The sequence below is a fragment of the Aspergillus stella-maris genome, assembly GCF_047715825.1.
Source record: "Aspergillus stella-maris strain CBS 113639 unplaced genomic scaffold BDV14scaffold_22, whole genome shotgun sequence".
Taxonomy (NCBI): domain Eukaryota; kingdom Fungi; phylum Ascomycota; class Eurotiomycetes; order Eurotiales; family Aspergillaceae; genus Aspergillus; species Aspergillus stella-maris.
In genome coordinates this window covers 105,979-129,515 of record NW_027396816.1, presented here as the reverse complement: position 1 = coordinate 129,515, position 23,537 = coordinate 105,979, and the positions used below count along the sequence as shown (strand labels likewise).

Genomic DNA, 23,537 nt, shown 5'->3' with positions numbered 1-23,537 from the left:
GCATGCGGTGTAACTTTTGCGTAATTGGCTTACGGATCGTATTTTACGAGATGCGATAAGATAAGAAAGTTGCGTTGTAAGGGCTTATCTCCGATTGGGTTTACTAACGACGTCGAATATATATCTACGCTCACCGAGTGCCTTACCATTGTTAGCTGGACAGCAATTTACCACCAACTTGTATCTAGTGCTCTGAGGAGTGACCAATACGATTGCTCTGAAGTGCAGCTCACAATGGCCGCCCCAGGTGAGCGAGAAGTCATCGAAACACCAATTACAATCCTCCTCGTCGGCGACGCAGGATGCGGCAAGTCGACATTTCTATCGTGCGTATATGTACCTTCACATCCAATCCAATGCAACTGCCATCATGGCCTTATCTATACAAAACAGACCTCCGTACATGAACCAAAATGCTAAAAAAGCAACAGAAGCCTCAAATCCATCCGCGACCAACACCGCGCCCCTCAAACTCAGCCCAAAGAACCAATAACGCTCCTGCGCGACACGAATCAGCCTTTCGTCTACGACATCAATTTCTCTAAAAAGTCCTTCACATTGGAGATCTACGACACGAGTAGCGCGAATCAGCATTGGACGACGCTACGGCCGGATGTTGTGCTGCTTGCATTTGATATTTCGGAGCGGAGGAGCGTTGATAGTTTGAAGGGTGTAAGCTACCCGACACATCTGAGGCCCGGAGAGGGTACAAGTTTGAGTAGAGTGTGCGGATAGCTAATGCTAATGCTGTGTATTTTGCGCAGTGGCGAACAGATATAATCCGGTACTTCCAGCGCGGCGAAGGCGAGCGAATCCCCGTCATGATGGTTGGGCTGAAGCGCGATCTGAGGGTTGAGGGAGAGGGGGTGATTTATCCGCAGGAGGTTGGTGTTTTACCCTTTCCACCCCTCTTATATATTCGTATCTGTATCTGTTTGTGGCAGGGACTAACTTCAAATTTAACGTCAGACGTATCGCATCGCACAGGAGCTCCGCTGTGATCGGTACGCGGAGTGCTCGGCCGTCACTGGGGAACTGATGCCGCAGGCTTTTGAGGACCTGGCGAGGTTGGCGTATGCGACTACGACGGAGGCTGGGGGGCAGACGAAGGGGGGTTGTATTGTTATGTGAGGGGCTTGCATATAGGCGGGGGAAAACTATGCTTACTGTTGATGTTGATATTTGATATTTGATACCCATTTGAATACATTGGATACAGAGATACATGTTCCAACAAGGAGCCGAAACGATTACCGATCTACGAGCTACACCTACATCTACAAGGGACTCTAGGAAGATTCATACAAATGGTAGCTTGCATCAACGAAATAACATACAGGGAGAAACCAAGGTAACGATTAAGTCCACCTTGTGGAATTGACAGAACAGGGCTTTCCCCCAGAGGCTCACTGATAAGAGAACAACTGGATATCTTTCCCTCATAAGCTCCAGTCAATTTTGACAAGCAAATTCCTTCCCGATGCACCATGACGTGACGAAACAAGACGGAGGTATAGGTAGAAAAAAAGATTCGGAGCAGCGGCATACCATATGTGAGTGAGTAGTGGGGGTGTTAGGAAAAAGAGGATGGTTGTGAAGAATTTCCCGTTTTTTCTTTTCCTTTTTTTTGAGAATATGTTGCGGAACAAACAGAGGCTAGGATTGACATGCCAGTTGGATATATTTTTTGGTATTTCCCTCTCGCTTTCCAAATCAGACACTTTTCAATTCCTAACAGCTGTCCTTGACCACTCAGCAGCTAAGTGGATGTTTACCACTTGGCAGCACCCTCGGCGGCGGGCTGAGCCTCAGCCCAGGTCTCACCACCGGCAGCGGGGGCGGAGCTGGCGGCCCAGTCACCGGTGTCAGCCTCCCAGCTGGTGGTACCGGCACCAGTGAAAGCGGCAGGGGCAGCACCAGCACCCTGGGCGTCCCAGCTCTCACCGGCGAAGCCGGACTCGATGGCACCGGCGCCAATGTCCTCAGCGTTGGCAACCTTGGCCTCGTCGGCAATCTCCTTGTTCTCCTCGGCCTCAGGGTCGCGATAGAAGTAGAGATCGACAACAACGTCCCAGTCGACCTCACGGTTGGCGAGGGTACCACGGAGACGGAGGACCTCACGAGCGAGGAGCCACCAGACCAGACCGATAGCGTGACGACCCTTGTTGTTGGTGGGGATGGCAACATCGACGAAGTCGGTGGGGGAGTCAGTGTCGCAGAGGGCAATGACGGGGATGTTGACGTAGGAAGCCTCCTTAATGGCCTGGGCATCGGTGCGGGGGTCGGTGACGATGATGAGGCGGGGCTCCTTGAAAGAGCGGGTGATGTAGTTGGTGAAGTTACCGGGGGTGAAACGACCGGCAATGGCGGTGGCACCGGTGTGAGAGGCGAACTTCAGGACAGCGCGCTGACCGTAGGGACGAGCGGAGATGACACAGATGTCGGCAGGGTTGTCGATGGCAGCGATGATACGGGCAGCCAAGAGGATCTTCTCCCTGTTGTCGCATTAGACCTTGTTCTTTCGTTTCCTTGACAATTTCCCTCCAATTCCCTCCAATTTCAAACGTACCAGGTCTTGCCAACGTTGATAACGTTGACACCGTCAGGGCGAGTCTTCCACAGGTAGGGGTCCATGTGAACCTGGAGGTTCTTGGATCCCAGGTGGCATTGAGCTGCGAGGAGCATCTCAATGTCCTGAGGGGTGGGGTTGAACATGGGGGGGAGCTGAGAGGGAGCCATTTTGGTCGATTGATGTCAAGGACAGCGATTTGAAAATCAATCGTCTGGCTGCTTGTCGTGGTGTTGTCGCGAGAATCTCGAAGTTCGAAAAATAGATTTTGGAGATATTCCGATCGTGCGTTTCGGCTAGCCCTGCACGTGATTCACAGCTTACTTAAGGATAATCAGCCTGAGGCTCCAATTTGCGACTGTCTCCGGTTCCCGGAATTTCCCCCTTAAGATGGACTAGCGCAGCGCGTCCTCCGATCGAGATTTTGGACGGAGGGTTGAACTGAGGCCGCAGAGCAGCGAGACAGACCACCTGGTCATTGTTCATACCACACCCCCAGGAGTACCGCGGTCTTGCGCAACATGCCTCCTCGCGTTCCTTTCCAGCCTTCGCTGAAGGCCTTCACCGGTAAGTTGTCCTTTTTCTGGTTTTACTGCTTGTTGCTAAACGTTCAATTCAGGCTCCTCACACGTTCAAAGCCCGCTTGCCCGATTGTCCTTGAACCCGAGCAAAACATCCATCCGAGCCGGATCCGCCGAAGCGAGAGAGCGCAGAAGACATGATCCGTACTTGATGGCACAGTCACGCCAGCGCAAAGCCGCCAACTTGTCCCGCCGACAAGCCCTCGCCGAAGAGCGCGGCTCTGTCGGTGACCCTGTATTCGGAAACCCAACACCCTTCATCGAAGAACTGAAGGTCAAGGACCCTAGGATGCAAGAATCACACCCCAACCACTTCATCACGCCGGAAGAACTCAACAACGCTCTCGACTACTCCAAGACCCTGACTACTCCTGTCGAAAACCCGGACCGCGCAACAATTGATCCGCAGTTCGAGAAGGAGCGTGCAGAAAAACACCTTCAGGAGCACCAGAATGCTCAAGAGGCCATTAAACGAATCGTGAACATTCAAAACGGAAACACCGGCGATCAAATGCGTCTCCGCATCCAGAAGTGCATTGAGACATTCGGACGACACAACACCGATAAAACATTACCCCCGAAGCCTGCAGCTGCTCCTATCGCTGGAGCCCCTGCTCTCCCAGAAAAGACCCCCCGTGTTGGTCCAGACACGGGCTCTCCCGAAGTGCAGGTCGCGATCCTTACCGCGAAAATCTTGAACATGGCAAGGCACCTGGAAAACACCAACAAGGATAGACACAACAAGCGGAACATGCGACTGCTTGTTCACAAGAGACAGAAACTGCTCCGGTACCTGCGGAGGAAGGAGAGGGGTGGACCCAGATGGCAGTTGCTCATTGAGACTCTGGGATTGACGGAAGCGTCTTGGAATGGCGAAATCAGCATGTAATTTTACTGGCGCTTGTACATTACTTTGATATGTATTTTCTTCACTAGTTTCCCCCAACATAGCGTTGGCCTGTAACTCTACGGCATTTGACCTTAAATTTTTCTTAGCTTCTGTCCATGGTGTTGTAGTCTGGTAAACCATTGCCAACGTAATTTCACGTGCTCCAGCCTTTGGGGGGATTCAAACAACTCCCACGCTCCGTTCCACTTCTTGGGAAACTGCTTAACTCCTTAGGTGCAACCGGTCATCAGCCCCTTCAACCACTCTTGAATTCTCTTTGGAGCTTCGCATGTCAGAGGATGATACCAATTCATCTTATGTTCGAGTTTGTTCGCAGAGACTCACCATCCCCGACATAACGGAAGCGCGCCAGCCGTTGCCAGCAGGTCATTTCCACTAGAAACCTTGACATCGAGGATTCAATTCGGAGACACCAATCGGTCACGAAGCCACCTACTATCGGCAATGCCACGATTCCGGTGTTACGGCGATACTTCTCATGCAAACAGCATATTCCGCTCGTTCCGCGGAACATCCATGCAATAGAAGACCGAGTCGTCGAGGCCATCCAAGATTCTTGTTTTCTGCTGAACACTGGTCCTCAAAGGGTAACGGCGGTCGAATCTTCTCTGACAGGCGCGGGCTGGATTGCTGAGTCTGAAAGCATCTGCCGCAGCCTGCCTCCGAGCTCTGTAAATTGGCAAACGCCCAGAGATCCATGCTTGGTGGAAAAGCGCCTGGTTTGCGGGGACGCATGGAAGAAATGCGTACACCATCCCCATTTGTGACAGAGGATAAAGATTGATCTTCGAGGGCCATCCTTTCTGAACGAGCAAGTCAGCAATAGGAATACCGGCTATTTTGCTATTGATGAATGCACTCAACAGTCCTGGCATCATGAACTTTTACCGTATTATTGTGATGTCGCTGGCAATTGAGGATTCACCAAGCGCGGCGCGTCTACCCACTTCTGATCTGGGAAATAGAAACTGTTTGGGGCGACGGCTGGACTTCGTTGCATGAAATGTTCCGCAAGGCAATCTTGAATTTCTGTATTGGGACGAGCACCGAAGTCGACGAGGAACTGAAGGCCCTATATCAACGTCATGAGTTATATTCCTACTTGACCAGACAAGCTTTCGGAGACCGGGGTCGATGACGAACCCTACTACATGTTCCATCATGGTCTGTCTGCGTATCATGAGCAATGGCCGCGTCACCGACAATGGCGATCCTGAGACCGGCAAATCCCGGGGAATTCGTCAAGGTGGCCAGTAAAGTTCGAGCTGCAGGCTCAACAGCGTTCAGAGAAGACATTATCCGCAAATCACTTATGGCGTGGCTGGCAACAAGGAGGGTATGGGCGGTATTGCTGGGTCGGCGGAGAGATAGCTGTAGAGCCAGGTGTGGCACGGAGTCATTAAAGGTTCTCTTGAGATAGAAATGGGAAATAATTGAGCTAAAGGGGAGAGACAGCAGAAGATGCAGGAGCTAATATATTCTACATGTATATTAGAAGGTGGTTATTTAGTTCATTGTTCTATTCGTCGGAGGGTATAAAGCGTCTGCGCAAGAAGATCAAACGGGCGGAAGAGTGCGTTATGCAAACAGGTGACGGCGGGTTGTTGGACTCTAGAGAAAGATGAATTCATCTAATGCTCAGGCTTAGGCATGAGGAGAAATGAGAGTTTGTTCTCTGCAGTCAATTTGTCGCGAAGCTGTCTTGTTGGAACCCAGATATTCTTGCGCACAAGCGGAAGCCCCTTCACGCCCTTTTCCCAGGGCTTTTCCTTAAACTTCGGGGACGTTGCACTCCATAGCTGTCGCTCAAGAGGGCCGCGGCCCATCAGACCATCCCAGGAAGCCCGGAAGTCATCGTCAATGTTATTCTTGATCTCCCATCGATCCAGCTCCGCAAACCCTCTCAGCATCGCGTCCCAGGCTTCACCAAGATCCTCAAAATGGTAGAAGTTCCGACAGCACAAGATTATCAACGCCTCAACAAACGCCCACGGCGTCAGAATCTTTATGGGGTACAGCTCTGTCCAGGGCCCCGAGCGGCTGTTCTCCATATTCAGACGATCATCAGTGCTGAGCATTAGATTCCGATCTCCGTCAGCAGGTGACGCCAATGGTATCTTTGGCAGCCGCCAAAGAAGGTATGACCGCCTGTGCAAGGCCAAGATGGCATATTCTGGATACTTATCTGCTATGTGATAGTGTACAGCTGCAACGGGATGATATCGGTCCTGTGACAAAATGGCAGCGTACTCGGATTGCGTCAGAACTCGCTCCTCAACTGACAAGTCCTGCTCCTCCCAGTGTGCTAAGAAGTCCGCAGGTAATCGATCTGCACTGAGCTCTGGACATTCAGGATTAGTACAACGGTGGAATTCTTTATCAGCCAAGGTATTTGTTGCCGAGTCCAGCTACGTTTGCGTCAAGTCAGTGCGGGTTCCTGTAAGCCATAATGTTGGAGAAATGCCCTAACTCACCTCATCTTCTTTTACCACGAAACCAACCTTCTTCGAGCACGTATCCGTGCCCACTAGGACCATGGCTTGCCATCCAAAAAGTATACTAGCAACCCCTGCTTCGTCCAGGAATCTTGCGACATCGGCTACATGGATATTAGCCTTGCCGATTCTTCGCCTTTCTGGAGTATGGTAGGTAATACTCACATGCAAGTTGTCCTCCTCCTTTTGGTCGTCCTGACATCGTATTAGTATACCAGTTTCTTTACTTCCCGGGTGATCTTTAAGTCCACATGGGCTTCCCTTGCCCAATCTACCTATGACGGACCATTTGTAGACCGAAGACCATTGCCTCTGCTTGGGTCGAACCCAGTCCTGGAGGAACAATGCAGAGCGTAATTTTTCGAGGGCCCACCTTTCTTCCCACCATAAAATAATCCCGTGTACTATAAATGGCTGAGAGGGCTTGCGCCTGAAAGGACCTCGAATTCTCTACCAAGGGGAAAGATATGGAGATCGTCGCTAGCGTTCATGGGCAGTTCATGCAATGGACTCTGTAGGCGCAAGTCAATTTCCTCTCTTTCTTTACCTGAATGTCAGCACCTTATTTCTTTTGATACCATAAGCACTTTACTCTTTGTCCGGTTGGAATCGACAATATACTGCCAAGATATCTTTCTTTGGGGTGCAGCCCATTGATATCCGATGCTGGGATTGGATATACTTCTCCGCCAGGCTTGCCCCAATGGAGATACTCGCAAGAATCATCTTTTGCATACAAAGTCTTTGTAAGGGTTCATTATCGGTAGTCTTCTTTGATGATATTCATCCTGGTTTGATAGTCGCTTTTTGCCTCGTTAAGCAACAATGCCTTTGTCTCTTGAGAAGCAGTTGCGGTCGAGCGAACTTGAAAATTGACTATGCGAAGGGACTCCGCAGATGGCCAAATCAACCTTTGGCAGACAATATCTTTGACATTGAACGCAGATTCAATAGTCTAGCAGCCCATCCATAAGTACCTGCTTGCAGGTGTTTCATACCAAGGTATCCGGAATGGTACCAGGGGCTCGACAAACCCTAACATGTCGACCGATGACTTGCACCAACACTACTCTCCCGAGGCCAGTTTACGCTCGCGTAGGTCTATAACAATTGGATTTCTTTTTTAGTGTAGTTTACTTCCTGTATGCCACTGGATCGCCTCAACTAGGTCTAATTGTAGCCAGGTGCTTGTCTTGTACCAAGCGCAGTGGCAGAAATGAGATTACGACGACCACATCGCAGCTACGTCAGCTTTGAAAAGTACATCAGAGAACACCTGGAGACTCTTGAATAGCTGATTAGGCACTTGGATAGAAGGAACACCCAATAGCAAGGTTGGTTCATGCGTGGTGCTGCGGGAGGGAATGAACCGCTGGGTGACACGTGTAGTGGCGACCGCCTGGTTCTGCCGGATCGTCACTCCCTCTTCGGGGCTCCACTTGGATTTTCCTTGAGTGAATTCACCTTCACAACACTCTCCTCTCTCCACAAAAAGCCCTCAACAACAACAACAGGTAAGTTCATGTTGCCTTTACTAAGGGGACGTGTCGCGCAACCCATAGCAACACAAGCGCCCTCTGCAACCTTCTACCCCTCAGGTACGCTGGTCTTCCTCGTTCTTACTCTTGTCTCATCACTCACGCTCCCCATTTTCTAGGTTCCATCCAGCAATTATTCAAAAGTCCATCTCGATAAACTCTTCTCTTGCGACATTAAATCTCTGCCAAACTTCACTTTGTTTTTTTGAGATCGATCCTCTTCTTTCGTCTTCGCGCGGTTCGCACCGACCTTACAAACACAGTCAAAATGCGCACCCGTTCTCAACCCGATTCGCCTGGTGGCTTCGTGTCGCTTGACGACATGAAGAACGCTACTCGTCGTACCAGAACGACAAGATCTGCTTCTAGAGCCGCTTCACAAGAACCCGCCTCTCAAGGGTCAAGCTCTCAGCAATCAAGCTTTGAGCAATCCACCGAAACCACAACACAACCAACAACGCGAGCCAAAACGCAAAGGCGCACAGTCAAAAAGACCACCACTAAGAAGACTACAACTACTGCATCAACCTCAAAGCCTCAGGCACGCACCTCCACCTCCAAGCGTGGTACGCGCAGTAGCAAACGCAATGCCGAAGAAGCTGCGACCGAGGAAGCACCAGAGAACACCGAAGAGAAGCCCCTTGGCGCAGACAATGAGAAGAATACCGAGACCAACACCGAAAACCCTGAATCTGGCCCGTCTACGTCCGACAACGCGCTTTTGGAACCTAAGAATTCGAAGCGTAAGTACAATTCATCTCCTTTATCATCTCACATTCTTTTTCTCTCTCCCCAACCTCCTCTGAAACTCTTATCCCCACCTCTTTCTCTTCCCAGTCCCCAGGAGTCCCCTGATGCCGAAGGCGACGCCGGGCTTCAAATACAAACCACCCTCGATCTTCACGATGAGGCTGGGGCATCAGATCCATTCCAAAATTGGGATACAAACCTTGAACAAGTTTCCGAAGCTGTTCCCTTGGAGCCGGGCGAGGTCGATCGATTTGATCACTCTAGTATCTCAAATACTATGGACAACATTTTTGTCGACGTTCTCCAGGAGGAGGCCGCTCTGCAGCAACTCTATACCCAAGATGCCAACCAGCCGGTCATTGAGGTATCTTTCAGCTCTGATTCTGTTGGTGAGGAGCCAACAATGGAGGACGTCATCAAAACTAGTGAGGGCATCACTCGCATGCTAGGAAAGGCGGAAAACGACCTTGTCACTAGCCGCTCTATCGAACAGCAGGCAGACCACGACACCGCTGAGCAGCTGGCTGCACCAAGCCCAACTACTACTGATATTGGCCAACCTAGCGCGAGTAAATCAGAGTCGGATGCCGTGCTTCAGATGGCTGCGTCGGTCCGCTTCCCTCAGATGGAGACGAATCCGATAGCAGTGAGACATGTCCTGCTGCAGAGGAACAGGCAACGGAAGAATCTGAGCATTCTATGGTCGACGCCGCAACGAGCAATGACAGCACTGAATCGACAGAGTTCATAACTTGTCTGGGATCTGCCGTGAGCTTCAGAGACTGGATCCAGGGAACCTCCCATGACGTTCAAGTCTTCAAAGACCCCTAAGTCTTCAAAGGCCATAAAAACCCAAAGGAAACCCAAGATGCCGTGCACTACTCAACCTCAACCGACTCATAAATCTACACCACAGCCTAAAACGAAACAGAAGCTAATCAAGAAAAAAGTCAATAGGAAAAGGTCCCGTACTGAAGACTCGGCCGATGATAACGCCGAGCCCGTAACCCCATACGCAAACAAGCGCAGGAACCTTGGCCCTCCCGGCAGCACACCTTTTGCTCGACACCTCACACCCCTCGCACGCCGTCTCTCAAGAACCGCTCCCCGTTCTGAGAGAATGCTCCGCCGCAGAGCGGAAAGCCAAGGCCGTATCCACAGTACTATCTTCCGTCTTCCCGAATTCGTCGCCCAGACCGAAGCCGATCGCCTTGCGTCAGAGACCTCTTCATTAATTGCTCCTTCTGAGCCTCTACAGACAGATCTTGAATCATCATCCGAGCAGGTTCAGACAGATGACGAAACTGTCGCCGAGCAACCTGATGCCGCCGAGGATCCATCTACCCCGGAACCTGCGAAGAATAGTTGGAACTTTAGTGGAATTTTCAACTCTGTTCCGCGCTCATTCTCTAGGTTCCTACCCAGGTTTGGCCGCACCCCTGTGAGGTCACAAAATTCATGTAAGTGGCCACAAATCCTTTCAGTGTTCTGTACTCATAGAACGTAGCTACCAGACAGGCTGCATCTGAACGCATTCAGCGTACCCGACCGGCCACAGCGGCCTCAGAAAAGGAAAGTCAATCTGACTGCCAAACGAGTGAACAGCCACCTGCCAAACGTGCTCGCAACCTGTCCTTCTCTCTGTACCCCGCTAAGATTGACCGGTCCCTTTATCTCGGAGACGTTCCCTCCAAATCCTCCGCCCTAGCTTCTACGTCAACTTCCACTCCAGCTCCCCTTCTCCAGTCTGTCGAGCAACGTATGCCTCAGACTACAGCCCCTGAAACCTCTACCGCATCCTCTGAACAAAACAATGCCAGCACCCCACGGGCGAGCAAGACTGCCAGCGAGGCGCAAAAGAAGCGCAAACGCTCTCCTTCGCCGGATGTCATTCCTAACCCCGCAGGATCCAGTTATGGAATGGATCTCGATTACTTCTGCTACAGCTCGGAAAGTGACGAGGATGAAGCAACACCGGCGGTTCCACAGACGGAACTTAAGAAAGCAGATGTATATGGGAAGTCTGCCCTTCGGAGTGTGGCTCAGACAGAGAGACCTGCGGACAAGAAGAAGAAGAACGTTCACTTTGGTCTGAGCCCCGAAGACACGCCCTCAAAGAACCGACGTGCCCGTGCTACCGATCCCTATAGCGGAACGCATTTCATCGGCATGGGCGGATCTCAGTCAGCGCCCACCACACCAACTCCAGCGTCTCGTGCTCAGGACCCACGGCAGCGGCCTGGTTTCGTTCCCAACAGATCGGGAACCTTTGAACTCGATTATGATGCATTTTCCGATGATTCGGAATCAAGCGGTGCCCCCTCGCCTTCCAGCGTTACTGCTCCGAGCCCCATCCCCAAAACTCCTACCTCTGCGCAGCCTGCTACTCCCCAAAGGTATGTTCTGATATCTTGGCAAGATCAAGTAAGCATCATGACTGACTGTTTAGTGCTCAACCATCTGCTCCTCGCTCCGCTGCGCGCCCTACCCAAACTCCTACACAGACACCTTCGACACCGGCCAAGTATGATGAAGAGGCTCTTGCCAGAGTCCGGTCCCAGGCCGAGAAATACAAACCCAAGACTCCTAGTGGTCTTCGCACTACTAGCCGCTATTCAAGCCCTCTCGCCAACCCCACCCCTGACGCTACACCTACCCTCAAATCCACTGCCGCCGCCGAGAAGATTGCCGAGGAATTTGGCGACGATCATTTTGCGCAGGAAGCCCAGTGGCTGTTTGAGAACTGTCCGTCTGGCGATCTCACACAGCTCAAGTGGCCTGAGCCAAGGCCATTTGGCGAGGGTCTTGATGCCAGCGCGGAATCGATCCGTATTGTGAACGAAATCTGGGACCCGGCTGATGTTGACAAGGCTTACGCCGTGTTCCAACGCGAACTCGCTGAATACAAAGAGAGTGCCAAGGAGACTATTGCTTAGGGCACTTTGGCTATTGTTGTTGTTAGACTTTACATATGCTGCATTCTGCATAGTCCAGAAGATCGTGCAGGGAACTTTGATTTGAAACGGGAGTAAGCGATTTTCTTGTGATGGATTGTTGTGTTTTTTGCTTCTGCTGGGATTTAATGCCTGCCTCCTGATTCAGCACTAGCTTCTCTGCCGCCATAACGAGACTGGCTGGCCACATGTTGAGTACTTTGTGTGATTGGATTCTTTAAGATTAATTTTGACTTTCAGTTCGTGTTCTTGAGCTTGTTTGGTTGGTCCTGTTTTTGCTTGGGCATTTTATTGCGCTCCGTTCTCAGTCTCAGGTTTAACAAGGAATGCGAGCATCATTGCATTAGCGTTGAATATTACATTTGTTCTTGATGATATAGCTCTCTATCCACGTATAGATTTCACATAGCCAGGAAGCCAGCAGCACTTCTTTGTGGTTGCAAGCAGAGTGTGAGCACAAGCCGGCTGACGACAGGCAGGCAGGTAGTGTTTGTCTCAGACGCTGAAATGAGTGCAAGACACACTCAGTCTGGACAGATGAGGTCTCAGCCATGCTAACAAAGAACTACAAACTCTGAGTTTTGGCCTTCTGCTTATGATCGCGGTCTTTAGGGGGTATAAGTATGGTGTTGCTCAGCATCTCTCTTGGAATTCTCATGCCTCTTCTTCCTACTCTCCAATTGTGGACTTCACTTCTTCCATTCCTAATCTATTCTCCTTGCCAATTCATCCACTGATGCCATTACTCCTTCCATCTACTTTCAACCTCCAAACATCCTGTCCAATCCACTGTATCACCTCCCGTCGCCAAACCTCCTCCTCCTCCTCCTCCTCCTCCTCCTCCTCCTCCTCAATCTACCCACCAACCACACAGCAACAGCAACAACAGCAACAGCAACAACAGCAACAACAACAACAACCACCCTCCAACCCTCCAAACCTCCACCAAAATGTGTTATTACCAGCCCAACCCTCCCGGCTGCACCTGCACATACCACCACCTAATCCAGCCGTGCCCCAACGCCTGGTACACACCAGCCCCCCACCCATCCATCAACCCGAACCCGATCGTGCATGTCTGCGAGACAATGGACTTTGCGAGGGGCGTGGGGATTAGGGTCTGCTTGAGGTGTCCGGGGGCGCAGATGGGTATGGGTGTGGGGTTGGGGATGGGGATGCAGTGTCTTGTTTGTCATTCTGTGCAGGGTATGGGGATGGGCGTGGATATGAACATGGGCATGGGCATGGGGAGCGATGCTGTGCTTGTTTCGCCTGCGCCTGTTCCTGCTTCTCTTTCTACTGCAACTATACCGCTGCCGCTGCCGGGAACGATAGTAGATGTCTTCGCGTCTGACATCCCCTCCACCGTCACTTTTACCAACGAAGCTTCCTCCACACCTACCTCTCTTCCCACTTCGACTACCGTATCAGCATCAACATCAGCACCAACACTAATCCCCTTCCCATCAAACACCCCCTACAACCCCGAACCCGCATCTCGGGTTAAACGCAAACTATCCGATTTCGTCCTGTACCCTGACTCCGACTCCGCGAACAAATCGACAAACAAGAACACGACCAAGAACAGGAACAGCAACGGGAACAAGAAGCGGAGAACGAGTATTGCTGTTTCGCCTAAGAGTATACCCCTGGCTTTGCCGAGGCTTATGCCTGTTTCTGTTCCTGTTCCTGTTTCTGGGGCTGAGTGTGTGAGTGAGACAGCGGCTATTAAGGATGAGAGGGAGGATTATCTAGTGAATTGTGATATCGGGGCTGATGGGAATGGGGTGGATGTCGGGGGGGTTAAGCGGGAGGAGGCTGAAGATTTCCTGGACGCGGAGATACTTTCTCGGCTTAGTATTGGGGGGCCGGTTGAGGGTTCGCTTGTTGCTTCTCAGTAAACTTCTAGTGCTTGTTTTCTGCTTGGATATGTTGGGTCGCATGGGTTGGAGTTTCCTTGTATCTACTAGACGATAGACTATAGACTATACATCGCTTTGCTTTTGTCATCTTCCCTTTATCTCTTTTTATCTATGTACGCTAATATCTTTTCCATACCTCCATCATGCATATTTTGTCTACATCCACAACCTCTCATCTACCTTTAACCTCTCCAACGCCCCCTTCTCAAGCGACAACTGCACATCAACACCATAGTCACACCAATGCCTTCCTTTCGCAGCTCCGTGCGGCCGCCCCTCCATAAGACAAAGCAGCCCATCCAACTCAGGCATATAAGGCTCCACATATCTAGCTTTCCCTCGCTCCCCACCAAAATCAACCTCGTATAGATGTAAATGCGCCCAGGAGGTAAATATTACGTGTCGATGACCAATATAAGCCTCCCAGAGTCGTTGCGGCGCGGACTCAAAACATAGGTCGTGCAGTCGCGATTTGACTGCGTCGGTGGTGTAGAGGGCTATATCGGAGTGAATTTTGGTCGCGATTGCTGACAAAGGCGAGGAACTTGCGCTTGCGTCTTTTCCTGGCATCTTGACTGTCGTGGCGAGGATGGGACTTCCCATGAATGACGGCGAGAGGTTTAGGCGTTTTCGGCACCCGAACGTGAAATAGAGATTCACATCTTTTTCGTCATCCTGCAGATTTCTAGCCCGGTTTATTGCGCTCCAGACCTGCGCGACGATTGCGTCGTGTCTGCTTACACCATCGCCTGCAGCCTCCCAGATCTTGAGCGTTTGCTCCGCCGAGAAGTGCAATTTGATATGCCCCACTGGCGCCGTGACGTCCCAGTCCTCTTTTGGCATTCGCTGGCCGGGCGATTTGATCATGGACCTCGTCAGTCCTGGTGGGAGTTTGGCGTCTGGGTTGTCGCCGTCGGCAGGCCAGAACCAGTCGTGGCGGGAAGATGGGAGGGCGCGGGATTTTGCAAGGATGGATTCATCCGGTTGAGGGACATCGATGTTGCCTGCTGCGCGGGTGTCCAGGAGCTGTGGGTTGAAGACGGGCGGTTGGGAATCAAAAAAACCATTGGTGAAGAATGGTTTTGTTGCTTTGGGATTGTTCTCCTCACCACTGAAAAGAAGAGAGTTTTCGTAAGACCATCGGTGCATAAATACAGCCAGCGCTTGAGCATCTGCTAGCGTGTGCGCAATCCTGATACCAAGTGCAATGCCACCACAGTTGAATTGCGTGAATTGTATCGACACTGGCGGCCCTGGCGTTTGTCCAGGTCGCGTGTTGAAGGGTATCTTGGAGAGATCCGGTAGAAAGACCCTAGCTGAGCAGGATAAATTCCAGGCTCTGGACTCTGGTAGCTTGCGCTGCTCGGAACTAGGGGCTATCTCATCTAACGAGAGGTCACAGCGAGCAGTAATGAATTCAACTCCGGGATCCGAGGCAGTACCGAAAGTGACATGAAGTCGTCCATAACGCTGCGTATGATCGTTGTCAGTCTCTGGGACGCATTGCAAGATGCTTAATTCTCCGGCGAGATGAGGGAATAATGATAGCGTTGTTGAGAGTGACTTTTGTAGGGTTGGAGTCCAGTCCAGGTCCGACTCTAGGCGCCCAGTCGCATTGCTTCCGTTTGACTTGGATGACGGGGCGTCGAAGAACCAGACAGCAGCACAGGACGCATAGTGAGTGACAGTTGCATCTAGAATCGATAAAGGTACTATAGTTCTCTTGGGTCTTTGCGCCGGCTGAACAATTGTTGTCGAGATAAGGTCAATCGTTGGCTGCTTTCGGGCCGTGTCTCCCATCTTGTTTGATCGAAGATATCCTTGCTGGTGAGCTAATTGATGTTGTCCACAGCCCGGGGGTTGAACAGGAGTATTTAAACCCCAACATGGCAGGGTCGTGCTTTCCGAATTCTTTGAGGAATCGGTTGTGCTTTGTTGGAGACGGCTTGGTGGAGTTGCATCGCACTGTATGGCACGCGCTAAGCGGGGCGGAATCATGAGTCATTATCACTCACTGTTGCAGTAATGTACTTGGCGAGATGAAGTTGCTCAAACGAAGGAATAATCTCCTGACAAGCCTCATAGTACAGTCGAGGTAGTAGTGGCGGTTGAGTCATGCATCTGAATTGCATCGCCACCTAGGGCAGGGCGGATTCTATACGCATTCGGCTACTGTTGGAACGAATGGCGCTAATGCGTTGATATTGGGTATATGTAATATATCGATAAGACGCCCCATGTAAAGGCTTAGTCGAATCCTTCGAATTCTTCATCGCCGTCAGAGGTTGCGCCTTTGTCGGCCTTCGCTGCGGCGCGCTTCAACTGCCGTTGCTCTTCATTCTTAACCCTAAGTGACTCCACCATTTCCTCCGTCTCCAAGGCCTTCTTCTTCTCCTCATCTGTCATCTTCTCCCATCGCTTCTTCTCCTGTCGGACCTGCTTCTGGTCGCGTCGCTTGGCCTTCTTGTTTCTGTTCTCGAGCTTATCGCTCCACGCCGTTGTTTCATTTGGTCGCTTCTTGTTATTTGATTGTTGCTGAGCGCCCGCCTCGGCCATCTCCTGGGCTACCTCTAGACGTCGTTTCTCCCGCTGCTTATCCTTGTAAGTAAAGTTGTCCCAATCCATCTCAACTCCAAGTGTTTTATCTCCGGTAAAATTTCTCAGCTCGGGCATCTTCGGTAGCTTCAGCAGTGCCCAGGCGTTACCCAGACCTTCCCAGTTTAGGTCTGCCACTCGAAAGATACTGCTCGCTTGGTGTTTACTGTAGCTTCGTAGCCAACTAACAAACGCCTTTTGACCGCGATCATGAATAGCTCGGTCCGTGCGTGCCGTCTTCCGTGCGAGTTCTGTAGCCGCGGCGGCTTCGGTGTCGGAAACAGTGATTGGTTGAGGAAATGGACCGACTGGAGTCTTTCGTACTTCTAGGAAGGAAACATAATCTTCTTCCCTGCCAGGGTGCAGGAGAACTACACTGAGACCTCGGCGCCCGGCACGACCGGCGCGACCACATCGGTGAATGAAGGTCTTGGGATCAGCAGGAGGGTCAATCTGAACGACGAGATCAACTGAAGGAATATCTAGCCCACGAGAAGCGACATCTGTAGTGAGAAGAATGGCGGGGGTGTGAGCATTAACGAAGCGGTTGAAGTTCTTTTGGCGCACGTTGGCAGGGTGCTTTCCGTGAAGGGGTATCAATTGGAAGTCATCGCCGAGCATAAGGGGAAGAATTGCAGAAAGATAGTCGACGCCTGAACAAGTCGAGACGAAGAAGATTGATTTGGAAGGGGTCGGTTCCACGGAGTTTAGGATGTGTTTGAGTGCGATAAATTTGTGGGCGGGAGGAACTGTGAGGTAAGTCATTTGAAGACTATACAGAGAGTTAGTATGCTAACAGCAAAAGAGTCAAGGGTATGCTAACCTGGCTGGGGTACGCTTGTCGGTAACGCCGGACGCGCCCTTAACCTTGACCACGACCTTGACCGGGTTGCGCAGACCTACGCGAACAATCTGATCCACAGCCTCGCTCACACTGGCACTGAACAAACCTGTTCGCCGTTGTTTTGGCAGTCTGCGCAATATATTTTGTAGTGTTTCCTTGAACCCGAGGTCCAATAGCCGGTCCGCTTCATCCAGCACAAGCATCTCGAAAGATGATTGCGGGCAGTGTACGTGAGGCGAGGAGAGTAACTCTAGAAGTCTGCCAGGAGTAGCAATCAGGAGGTTCGGGGAGTTTTTCAGGAAGCTGCTCAGATCCTCCGCAGGCGTTGTTGAGCCTCCGAGTAGAAGCTGCGGAACAACCTTGAGTTCTGAGGACGAGCGTTTCGGGCGGGGAGCGTCTTCGTCAGGTTCGGAGGGGTTGATGGCAGCGGCGGAAGCGGGATGAAATGCAAGGAGAGATAGTAATACAGTATGAATCTGCGAAGCAAGTTCTCTGTCAGAGGTTAGCGAGCATGTCCGTAAGCCTGCTTCGTCTAGAACAGAATTACCTTGTCGGGGAAACAATGATAGCGCCAACATGATGTTTTTTCATGGGCTCTTCCAGGCGCAATAATTTCTCGACAACCGGGACCAGGAATGACATGGTCTTTCCACTTCCAGTCACAGCCTCAACCACAACGTCTTTGTGCGCCATAAACAGTGGAATGGCTGACGCTTGGACTGGGGTCATCCGGGTGAACCCCATCGATGAGACAGCATCGAGCACCCATTCTGACAGTGGGGGTGTCACAGCGTCCCAAGCACGGGACGAAGTGCCCGAAGGAGGTTTCGGCGCCATTATTGCAAGGAAGTGGTTCAATCCTCGTTGTCGATGCTTCTCTTGCTTGAATGGATTTTTTTCTTATCGATACCTAGATAAACGGGCGGTGACTATCTGCCAGTCCATGCCTTCACCGCCCGAGTCCCCTAACTTTTTTTCCCATTTGCACGTGACGTGATACAGACCGGAGAGCCCGGGTTCTGCCCAGCTGCTGACCAGATCGTCACTTATTCTGGTGCACCAAATACCAATACGTCCTAATCGGCGCGAAGATTGTCCTTCCTGAACTCTATTTATCCTCAGCTCGTGCAAGGTCTGACAGCAATGCGCCGTGCTGTTTCTGCCTTGCCCTCTACTAGCCTGCAACCTCTCCTCCCTCACGCTTAGCCTCCGGACCTTTCCCTGTCCTTTAAAGGATAACTGCCCACCATTCCGTCCTTCGAGGCAAACGGTTTCTTCACTCCCTGCATTGTTGGTACTGGGATCAGATTCGTGCCCAAACGCCCTGTTTGCGGACTGATCGTCACCGCGGCCCTCCCCTCCTTCTCCGTCAGAACGGCTGAAATGTCGTCGGCGCGAAATCCAGGCGCTGTCCCTGCGACACCGAGGGTGATCTCGCCATCGCCGACTCCAGAAGGTAGAACCTCATCGAGATCGCGGGACGATTACTCGGCACCGACGACGCGATCGGCAGCCCGACGGCAGCAGCGTCTCGGCGACGTCACAGAAGGTCAAGGCGAGACGGCAGACACTTCACCAACGCGATCGCGCCGGCGCAAGTCCAGATCAAAGAAAGCTACATCCTCCGAGGAGCCAGAAGCCCTAGCAGCGCGGACAAATGGAAACGCCCCGCAAACAAACGGCTTCCTCTCCCCGCTGTCAAAAACTGACGGGACGCGACTTGTCGATAGCATCTCGCGATCCCCTTCCCCGCTCGGCTTGATCCCTTTACACAGCCGCTACCGCAGCTTTATCCATCGCCATGAGATTCCGCGGAAGCTTCTCCACGTCTCGATCGGGTTCCTGACGCTTCACCTATACAGCCGAGGTACACAAACATATCAGATTACGCCATGGCTCTTTGGAGCGCTCGTCCCCATCGCTGCAACAGATATTCTGCGTCACCGCTCCGAAAGAGTCAACAAGCTCTACATTCGCTGCATGGGGGCTCTCATGCGTGAAACCGAGGTTTCCGGCTACAACGGTGTGATTTGGTACCTTGTCGGCGCATACTCTGTCCTCCGCTTTTTCCCCAAGGATGTCGGTGTCATGGGCGTCCTTCTCCTCTCCTGGTGCGATACCGCTGCCTCCACCTTCGGTCGCCTTTACGGTCGCTATACCTACAGTCTGCGCAAAGGCAAGAGCCTTGCGGGCACCGTCGCTGCGTGGCTCGTCGGCGTAGTCACTGCAGCGGCCTTCTGGGGCTGGTTCGTGCCTTACATGGGCAGCTTTCCAAATGACCCCGAGAACGCATTCCTCTTCACAGGACGTCTCAACCTCCTTCCGGACGCTGCGAAGCGACTTGTTGGCTGGGCTGTTACCACGCCAGAGAGTGAATCCGGAAGCATCATTACGGGCGGCCTCGCACTGGGAGTCATGAGCGTTGTCTCGGGCATTGTCGCTGCAGGATCCGAGTTCATCGATCTCTTTGGCTGGGATGACAACCTCACTATTCCGGTCTTGAGCGGAATTGGGCTATGGGGTTTCTTGAAGATCTTTGGGTGAAGTTTTATACGGATACATTTTTAGATAGACTTTCTTTCACTCTTACATGTCTTGACCCGGCATGTTTATTCTTTTTCGACATTTTAGGAGGGAGTTGACTCGGTCTTTCGTTCACTCACGCCGCCCTATGCTTATACGCTTACATTTGCATGCCTGCATACATACATACTTATGCCTATACCACTTATGCTAATATTACTACTCACCTCTGCCACCTACCTACTAAGCAAAACATACAATTATACCATTCATACTTCACAAAATCGCCATTAGATTGATTGTGCGTACTTCTCTTGGACCCCAGTCATGTGATTCGCTCCTTGCTTACTCTGCACTTTCCAATCTACTGAGCCTCCGCACTGACTCGACAACACCCCATCCTCTTTGATCTATCTTCTTGATGGGCTGGCCAGTTCGAAGTAAACACGGCTGCTGGACATGCCGCCTGCGAAAGAAAAAGTGCGACGAACATCAGCCCCGGTGCGAAACATGTGAATCTCTCTCGATTACCTGCTACGGTTACGGTGAGAAGCCTGAGTGGATGGACAGCGGCCCGCAAGAGAAAGCCGTCGCAGAAGGGATCAAGCAGATTGTGAAGGTTACCTCGAGAAGGAAGCCTGCTACTCACGTCCGTGACAGGAACCATGGCCGAACACTTGCTCCGAAAATCAACAAAGAGTCCTCGCAATCGCCATCGGAGACAAGCGACGGCGCTGATGTCCTCTCTACCGAAGAGGCCACTCTCCTCATGCACTTCTTGGACGAGGTGTTTCCGCTTCAGTACCCCGTGTACAAGCCAGATACTATGATGGGCGGCAGGGGCTGGCTCCTGTACCTACTCTTGCGCACGAAGCCTCTGTACCATGCCGTTTTGGCGTTGAGCTCTTATCATCGTCTGATAATTGGGTCTGCGAGGCTTTCTGCCCGATGTCGAGCGTTCTCTGCAGTTCGTCAAGAGGAGCAGCTACAGATATGCTTGGAGGAGGTTCAGCGGACGATCAGGGAAGTCGATCAGTTTGTGCAGACGCGATCGTGTGGTCCGCTGGGACTGCTTGCTTCAATTGTCCAGTTGGTGTATTTTGAGGTTTGTTGATGACATCCACGGCATCGCTCACAGCACTGATTATATCTTGAAGCTTTTTGCCGGCGAGGACTGCTCCTGGCGGATCCACCTTAACGCAGCTATCGACATGTACCAGAAAGAGTACAGAGACGGGCTGCCTGATTTCGAGCTTTCGGAACGATCAAAAGCTTTTCTAAACGGTAACGTACCTCTCGGGCACTTTGACCCGGAAGATGACGGACCGAAAATTGTCAAAGAAGTTGCAACTCTGAGGTTCATGGAGGCCACGGTCATTTGGCTCGATCTTATTGCATCTATTACTGCCGGAATTGCGCCCAGGCTGTTATCTTATCATACCACAGTCCTTCAGAATCAACCACAGACTGATTTGGAGAACATATTCGGCTGCCCTAGCTGGATTGCCATCCGTATAGGGCAGATTGCCAAACTGCATAATCAACTCACCCAGGCAAAACAACAAGGAACGTTTTTCGATTCCGATATCCTTCGGAGTAATATTCAACATGGCCTCGCCACAGCGAGGACGAGTACTACCCTCTCTTCTTTGGCACTGATCTTTACCAATATGGCGCTTGTCTATCTACATTTGGTCGTCTACGGCTTTCAGCAATTAGACCAGATGAATTGCTTTGTTGCCGAAACGACGCAAGTACTCCATACCCAGGTCTCATGCAACTCGATACCTGTCATAGTCTGTCCGTTGTTTGTTATTGGATGTGTGGTCAAGCCAGGAGAAGAACAGCAGTCTTTCAAAACTGCTCTTTCCTCTCACCCAGAACTCGGACCTCTAATGAGATACAGATCAAGGATATTACCAATTCTAGAGGAAGTTTGGATCGAACGCGAAAACCCGACCTTTACATGGAATAGTGTTCTTGAAAAAACCCGCGAATTATTACTTGCTTAAGATTGTGTGCATGAGACCCCGTGGCGAGGAGCCTATATCAGACCTAAAATGCCGACCCATCAATCATCTTGGGCGCCTGCTCCACCAATAACGTCTTGCGCAGATACGCAATCATGAAGCCCGGCAACCTAATGCTTCCAACATGCCCAGTCCCGCCCTTTTGTCCGATCTGAACACCGATCATAGCTGCATGAGAGCGTTAGTTAGCGGCTGCTCGACACAAACCCCTCGGCATGACTCACAAGTATTAGACTTCTTATACGGCACCACCGAGCTGCTCTTCCCTGTCACACCGAGAACAACACTTTTTGCGACATACTTGCTCTGTCCACCGACGTAGAACGCTTGCGGAGCTTCAATGTCCGAGACGTCCCCAACGGCATAGATGTCTTTTGTGCCCTTGACGCGCATATACTTGTCCAATATGACAAAGCCCTCACGGTTGAGAAACTCGCTCGGAATGAACGAGGAGTTTGGCGTCACCCCAAATGTAGGAATATACACATCGACGACAAGCTTTCTGCCCTCAGACAGCGTGATCTCCCATGAACCATCCGCGAGCTCCTTCTCGTCCTCAAATTTAGTGTTCAAACGGAGGTCGACGTTCAATGCCCGAAGCTGAGACTCTGCGACTCTGGAAACGGAGGCTGGTCGGTTGGGACCTGGGAGGACGCGCGAAGTGCTCGATGCCTGCAGAAGCACTGATATTAGCAGCCATCCTTGAAGGGCCAGGGCCGGGGGTCTCACTTACCAAGATAATCTTCTTCTCACCCTTATACTCGGACGCCAACTCCCCCGCGACCTCAACACCAGTGGGACCAGCTCCAATCACAAGAACCGTCCGCGCAGTCTTGATACGTTTCTGATACTCATGCAACGCTTTCTTCGTCGCCTCAGTGGACCCACGGCTCTTGAACGGCGTCGCAGTCTTCGTGTCAGATCCCGTACACAGAATAAGCACATCATAACCGATCTGTTTCTCCGTCCCATCAGCCCCTTTGCCTTCCCTTCCAACCCGCAACACCTTCGTCGTAACGTCGATGCCCGTCGCTGTGCCAAGGACGAACTCAAACTGTCCCTCAGGATACTTTGCAAATCCCTCCGGGATTGAAACAAAGAGATCGCTATCTGGGACCCTTGAAGCACTAGCCACAGCCCGCGGCGCCGCAATGTTCCAGTAGAAGTGTGAGTCGCGTGAGACGATCGTGACCTTAACTTGATTCCTGGATGTCTGTTTGAGGATCTGATGCGCGGTGGCAAGGCCTGACATGGAGCCGCCAACGATAACGACGTGCTTGGGGGGCATATTCTCTGAGAATGGAGGTTCAGGAAGAGTTTTGAAGAGGTTCGCAGTGAGGAAGTGGAAAAGAGACAAGACGAAGGAATAGACCATGACAAAGTCCGAGTATGAATTTTATCGAGGCAGGGACTTCTCTTCACGAGAGTCCGAAGGCTATATATACACCCAACATCTGAGATGATCAGGGAGAGACTTTGGTTGTATATCCATCTGCAATACAATACAATCGGGATTGATAATCCCCCCTAGCAAACTCGCAACCTGCTTACAATTGTCCCACTCCCAATTACCAAGCACGGTCCCAGTAGAAACACAGAACCAAATCAAACTTTTAGATCCTCTCATTACCGGCCCAAATCTCATCATGTAGTCTACATAGTCCGGGGCGGACTGATGGTGGAGATCCATATGGAGATCTTAGCGTAGCCGTGCTAGGGAGCCAATCAGGGGCGAAACCGCGGAGGCCTCTTTCACGTAACTTCGGCGCATTTGGAGGCATATGGATACCACCTACAAGGTCACCAGGATCAAGCTTAGCTGAGCA

The 23,537-nt window shown here is 51.5% G+C and overlaps 11 protein-coding genes across 11 annotated transcripts; 5 read left to right on the top strand and 6 right to left on the bottom strand.

Annotated features, from left to right (window-relative positions):
- Nucleotides 1–124: 124 nt before the first annotated feature.
- Nucleotides 125–1,132, top strand: BDV14DRAFT_171836 (putative Rho-like small GTPase; the record flags this gene model as incomplete). The annotated part of the gene is made up of 4 exons (XM_073768496.1): nucleotides 125–326; nucleotides 432–672; nucleotides 765–884; nucleotides 970–1,132. The coding sequence occupies exons 1-4, from the start codon at nucleotides 235–237 to the stop codon at nucleotides 1,129–1,131; spliced, it is 615 nt and encodes a 204-aa protein (XP_073628908.1). The 5' UTR covers nucleotides 125–234.
- A 100-nt stretch (nucleotides 1,133–1,232) lies between these two features.
- rps0 (40S ribosomal protein uS2) lies at nucleotides 1,233–2,820 on the bottom strand. The gene is made up of 2 exons (XM_073768495.1): nucleotides 2,570–2,820; nucleotides 1,233–2,495 (listed from the first exon to the last, which is right to left on the bottom strand). The coding sequence occupies exons 1-2, from the start codon at nucleotides 2,737–2,739 to the stop codon at nucleotides 1,772–1,774; spliced, it is 894 nt and encodes a 297-aa protein (XP_073628907.1). The 5' UTR covers nucleotides 2,740–2,820; the 3' UTR covers nucleotides 1,233–1,771.
- Nucleotides 2,821–2,855: 35 nt separating this feature from the next.
- BDV14DRAFT_171833 (mitochondrial 37S ribosomal protein uS15m) lies at nucleotides 2,856–4,131 on the top strand. Its single transcript, XM_073768494.1, has 2 exons — nucleotides 2,856–3,136; nucleotides 3,189–4,131. The coding sequence occupies exons 1-2, from the start codon at nucleotides 3,091–3,093 to the stop codon at nucleotides 4,037–4,039; spliced, it is 897 nt and encodes a 298-aa protein (XP_073628906.1). The 5' UTR covers nucleotides 2,856–3,090; the 3' UTR covers nucleotides 4,040–4,131.
- A 1,560-nt stretch (nucleotides 4,132–5,691) lies between these two features.
- Nucleotides 5,692–6,862, bottom strand: BDV14DRAFT_199394 (uncharacterized protein; the record flags this gene model as incomplete). Its single annotated transcript, XM_073773240.1, has 4 exons — nucleotides 5,692–6,468; nucleotides 6,535–6,659; nucleotides 6,717–6,750; nucleotides 6,842–6,862. 4 exons carry the CDS (start codon nucleotides 6,860–6,862, stop codon nucleotides 5,692–5,694), a joined length of 957 nt encoding a protein of 318 aa, XP_073628905.1.
- A 1,162-nt stretch (nucleotides 6,863–8,024) lies between these two features.
- BDV14DRAFT_171831 (uncharacterized protein) lies at nucleotides 8,025–12,331 on the top strand. The gene is made up of 5 exons (XM_073768493.1): nucleotides 8,025–8,153; nucleotides 8,213–8,836; nucleotides 9,794–10,303; nucleotides 10,351–11,239; nucleotides 11,293–12,331. Exons 2-5 carry the CDS (start codon nucleotides 8,362–8,364, stop codon nucleotides 11,777–11,779), a joined length of 2,361 nt encoding a protein of 786 aa, XP_073628904.1. The 5' UTR covers nucleotides 8,025–8,153; nucleotides 8,213–8,361; the 3' UTR covers nucleotides 11,780–12,331.
- Nucleotides 12,332–12,959: 628 nt separating this feature from the next.
- On the bottom strand, nucleotides 12,960–13,584 carry BDV14DRAFT_171828 (uncharacterized protein). Its single transcript, XM_073768492.1, has one exon. The coding sequence runs from the start codon at nucleotides 13,152–13,154 to the stop codon at nucleotides 12,990–12,992; it is 165 nt and encodes a 54-aa protein (XP_073628903.1). The 5' UTR covers nucleotides 13,155–13,584; the 3' UTR covers nucleotides 12,960–12,989.
- A 291-nt stretch (nucleotides 13,585–13,875) lies between these two features.
- BDV14DRAFT_199390 (transferase family-domain-containing protein) lies at nucleotides 13,876–15,519 on the bottom strand (the record flags this gene model as incomplete). The annotated part of the gene is made up of 1 exon (XM_073773239.1): nucleotides 13,876–15,519. The coding sequence occupies one exon, from the start codon at nucleotides 15,517–15,519 to the stop codon at nucleotides 13,876–13,878; it is 1,644 nt and encodes a 547-aa protein (XP_073628902.1).
- Nucleotides 15,520–15,871: 352 nt separating this feature from the next.
- spb4 (ATP-dependent RNA helicase SPB4) lies at nucleotides 15,872–18,029 on the bottom strand. Its single transcript, XM_073768491.1, has 3 exons — nucleotides 17,706–18,029; nucleotides 17,138–17,650; nucleotides 15,872–17,086 (listed from the first exon to the last, which is right to left on the bottom strand). The coding sequence occupies exons 1-3, from the start codon at nucleotides 17,993–17,995 to the stop codon at nucleotides 15,967–15,969; spliced, it is 1,923 nt and encodes a 640-aa protein (XP_073628901.1). The 5' UTR covers nucleotides 17,996–18,029; the 3' UTR covers nucleotides 15,872–15,966.
- A 98-nt stretch (nucleotides 18,030–18,127) lies between these two features.
- Nucleotides 18,128–19,960, top strand: BDV14DRAFT_171824 (diacylglycerol/polyprenol kinase family protein). Its single transcript, XM_073768490.1, has one exon. The coding sequence runs from the start codon at nucleotides 18,542–18,544 to the stop codon at nucleotides 19,700–19,702; it is 1,161 nt and encodes a 386-aa protein (XP_073628900.1). The 5' UTR covers nucleotides 18,128–18,541; the 3' UTR covers nucleotides 19,703–19,960.
- A 283-nt stretch (nucleotides 19,961–20,243) lies between these two features.
- BDV14DRAFT_199387 (transcription factor domain-containing protein) lies at nucleotides 20,244–21,693 on the top strand (the record flags this gene model as incomplete). Its single annotated transcript, XM_073773238.1, has 2 exons — nucleotides 20,244–20,716; nucleotides 20,772–21,693. The coding sequence occupies 2 exons, from the start codon at nucleotides 20,244–20,246 to the stop codon at nucleotides 21,691–21,693; spliced, it is 1,395 nt and encodes a 464-aa protein (XP_073628899.1).
- A 43-nt stretch (nucleotides 21,694–21,736) lies between these two features.
- BDV14DRAFT_199386 (NAD(P)/FAD-dependent oxidoreductase) lies at nucleotides 21,737–23,086 on the bottom strand (the record flags this gene model as incomplete). The annotated part of the gene is made up of 3 exons (XM_073773237.1): nucleotides 21,737–21,879; nucleotides 21,936–22,383; nucleotides 22,445–23,086. 3 exons carry the CDS (start codon nucleotides 23,084–23,086, stop codon nucleotides 21,737–21,739), a joined length of 1,233 nt encoding a protein of 410 aa, XP_073628898.1.
- Between the last annotated feature and the right edge of the window lie 451 nt (nucleotides 23,087–23,537).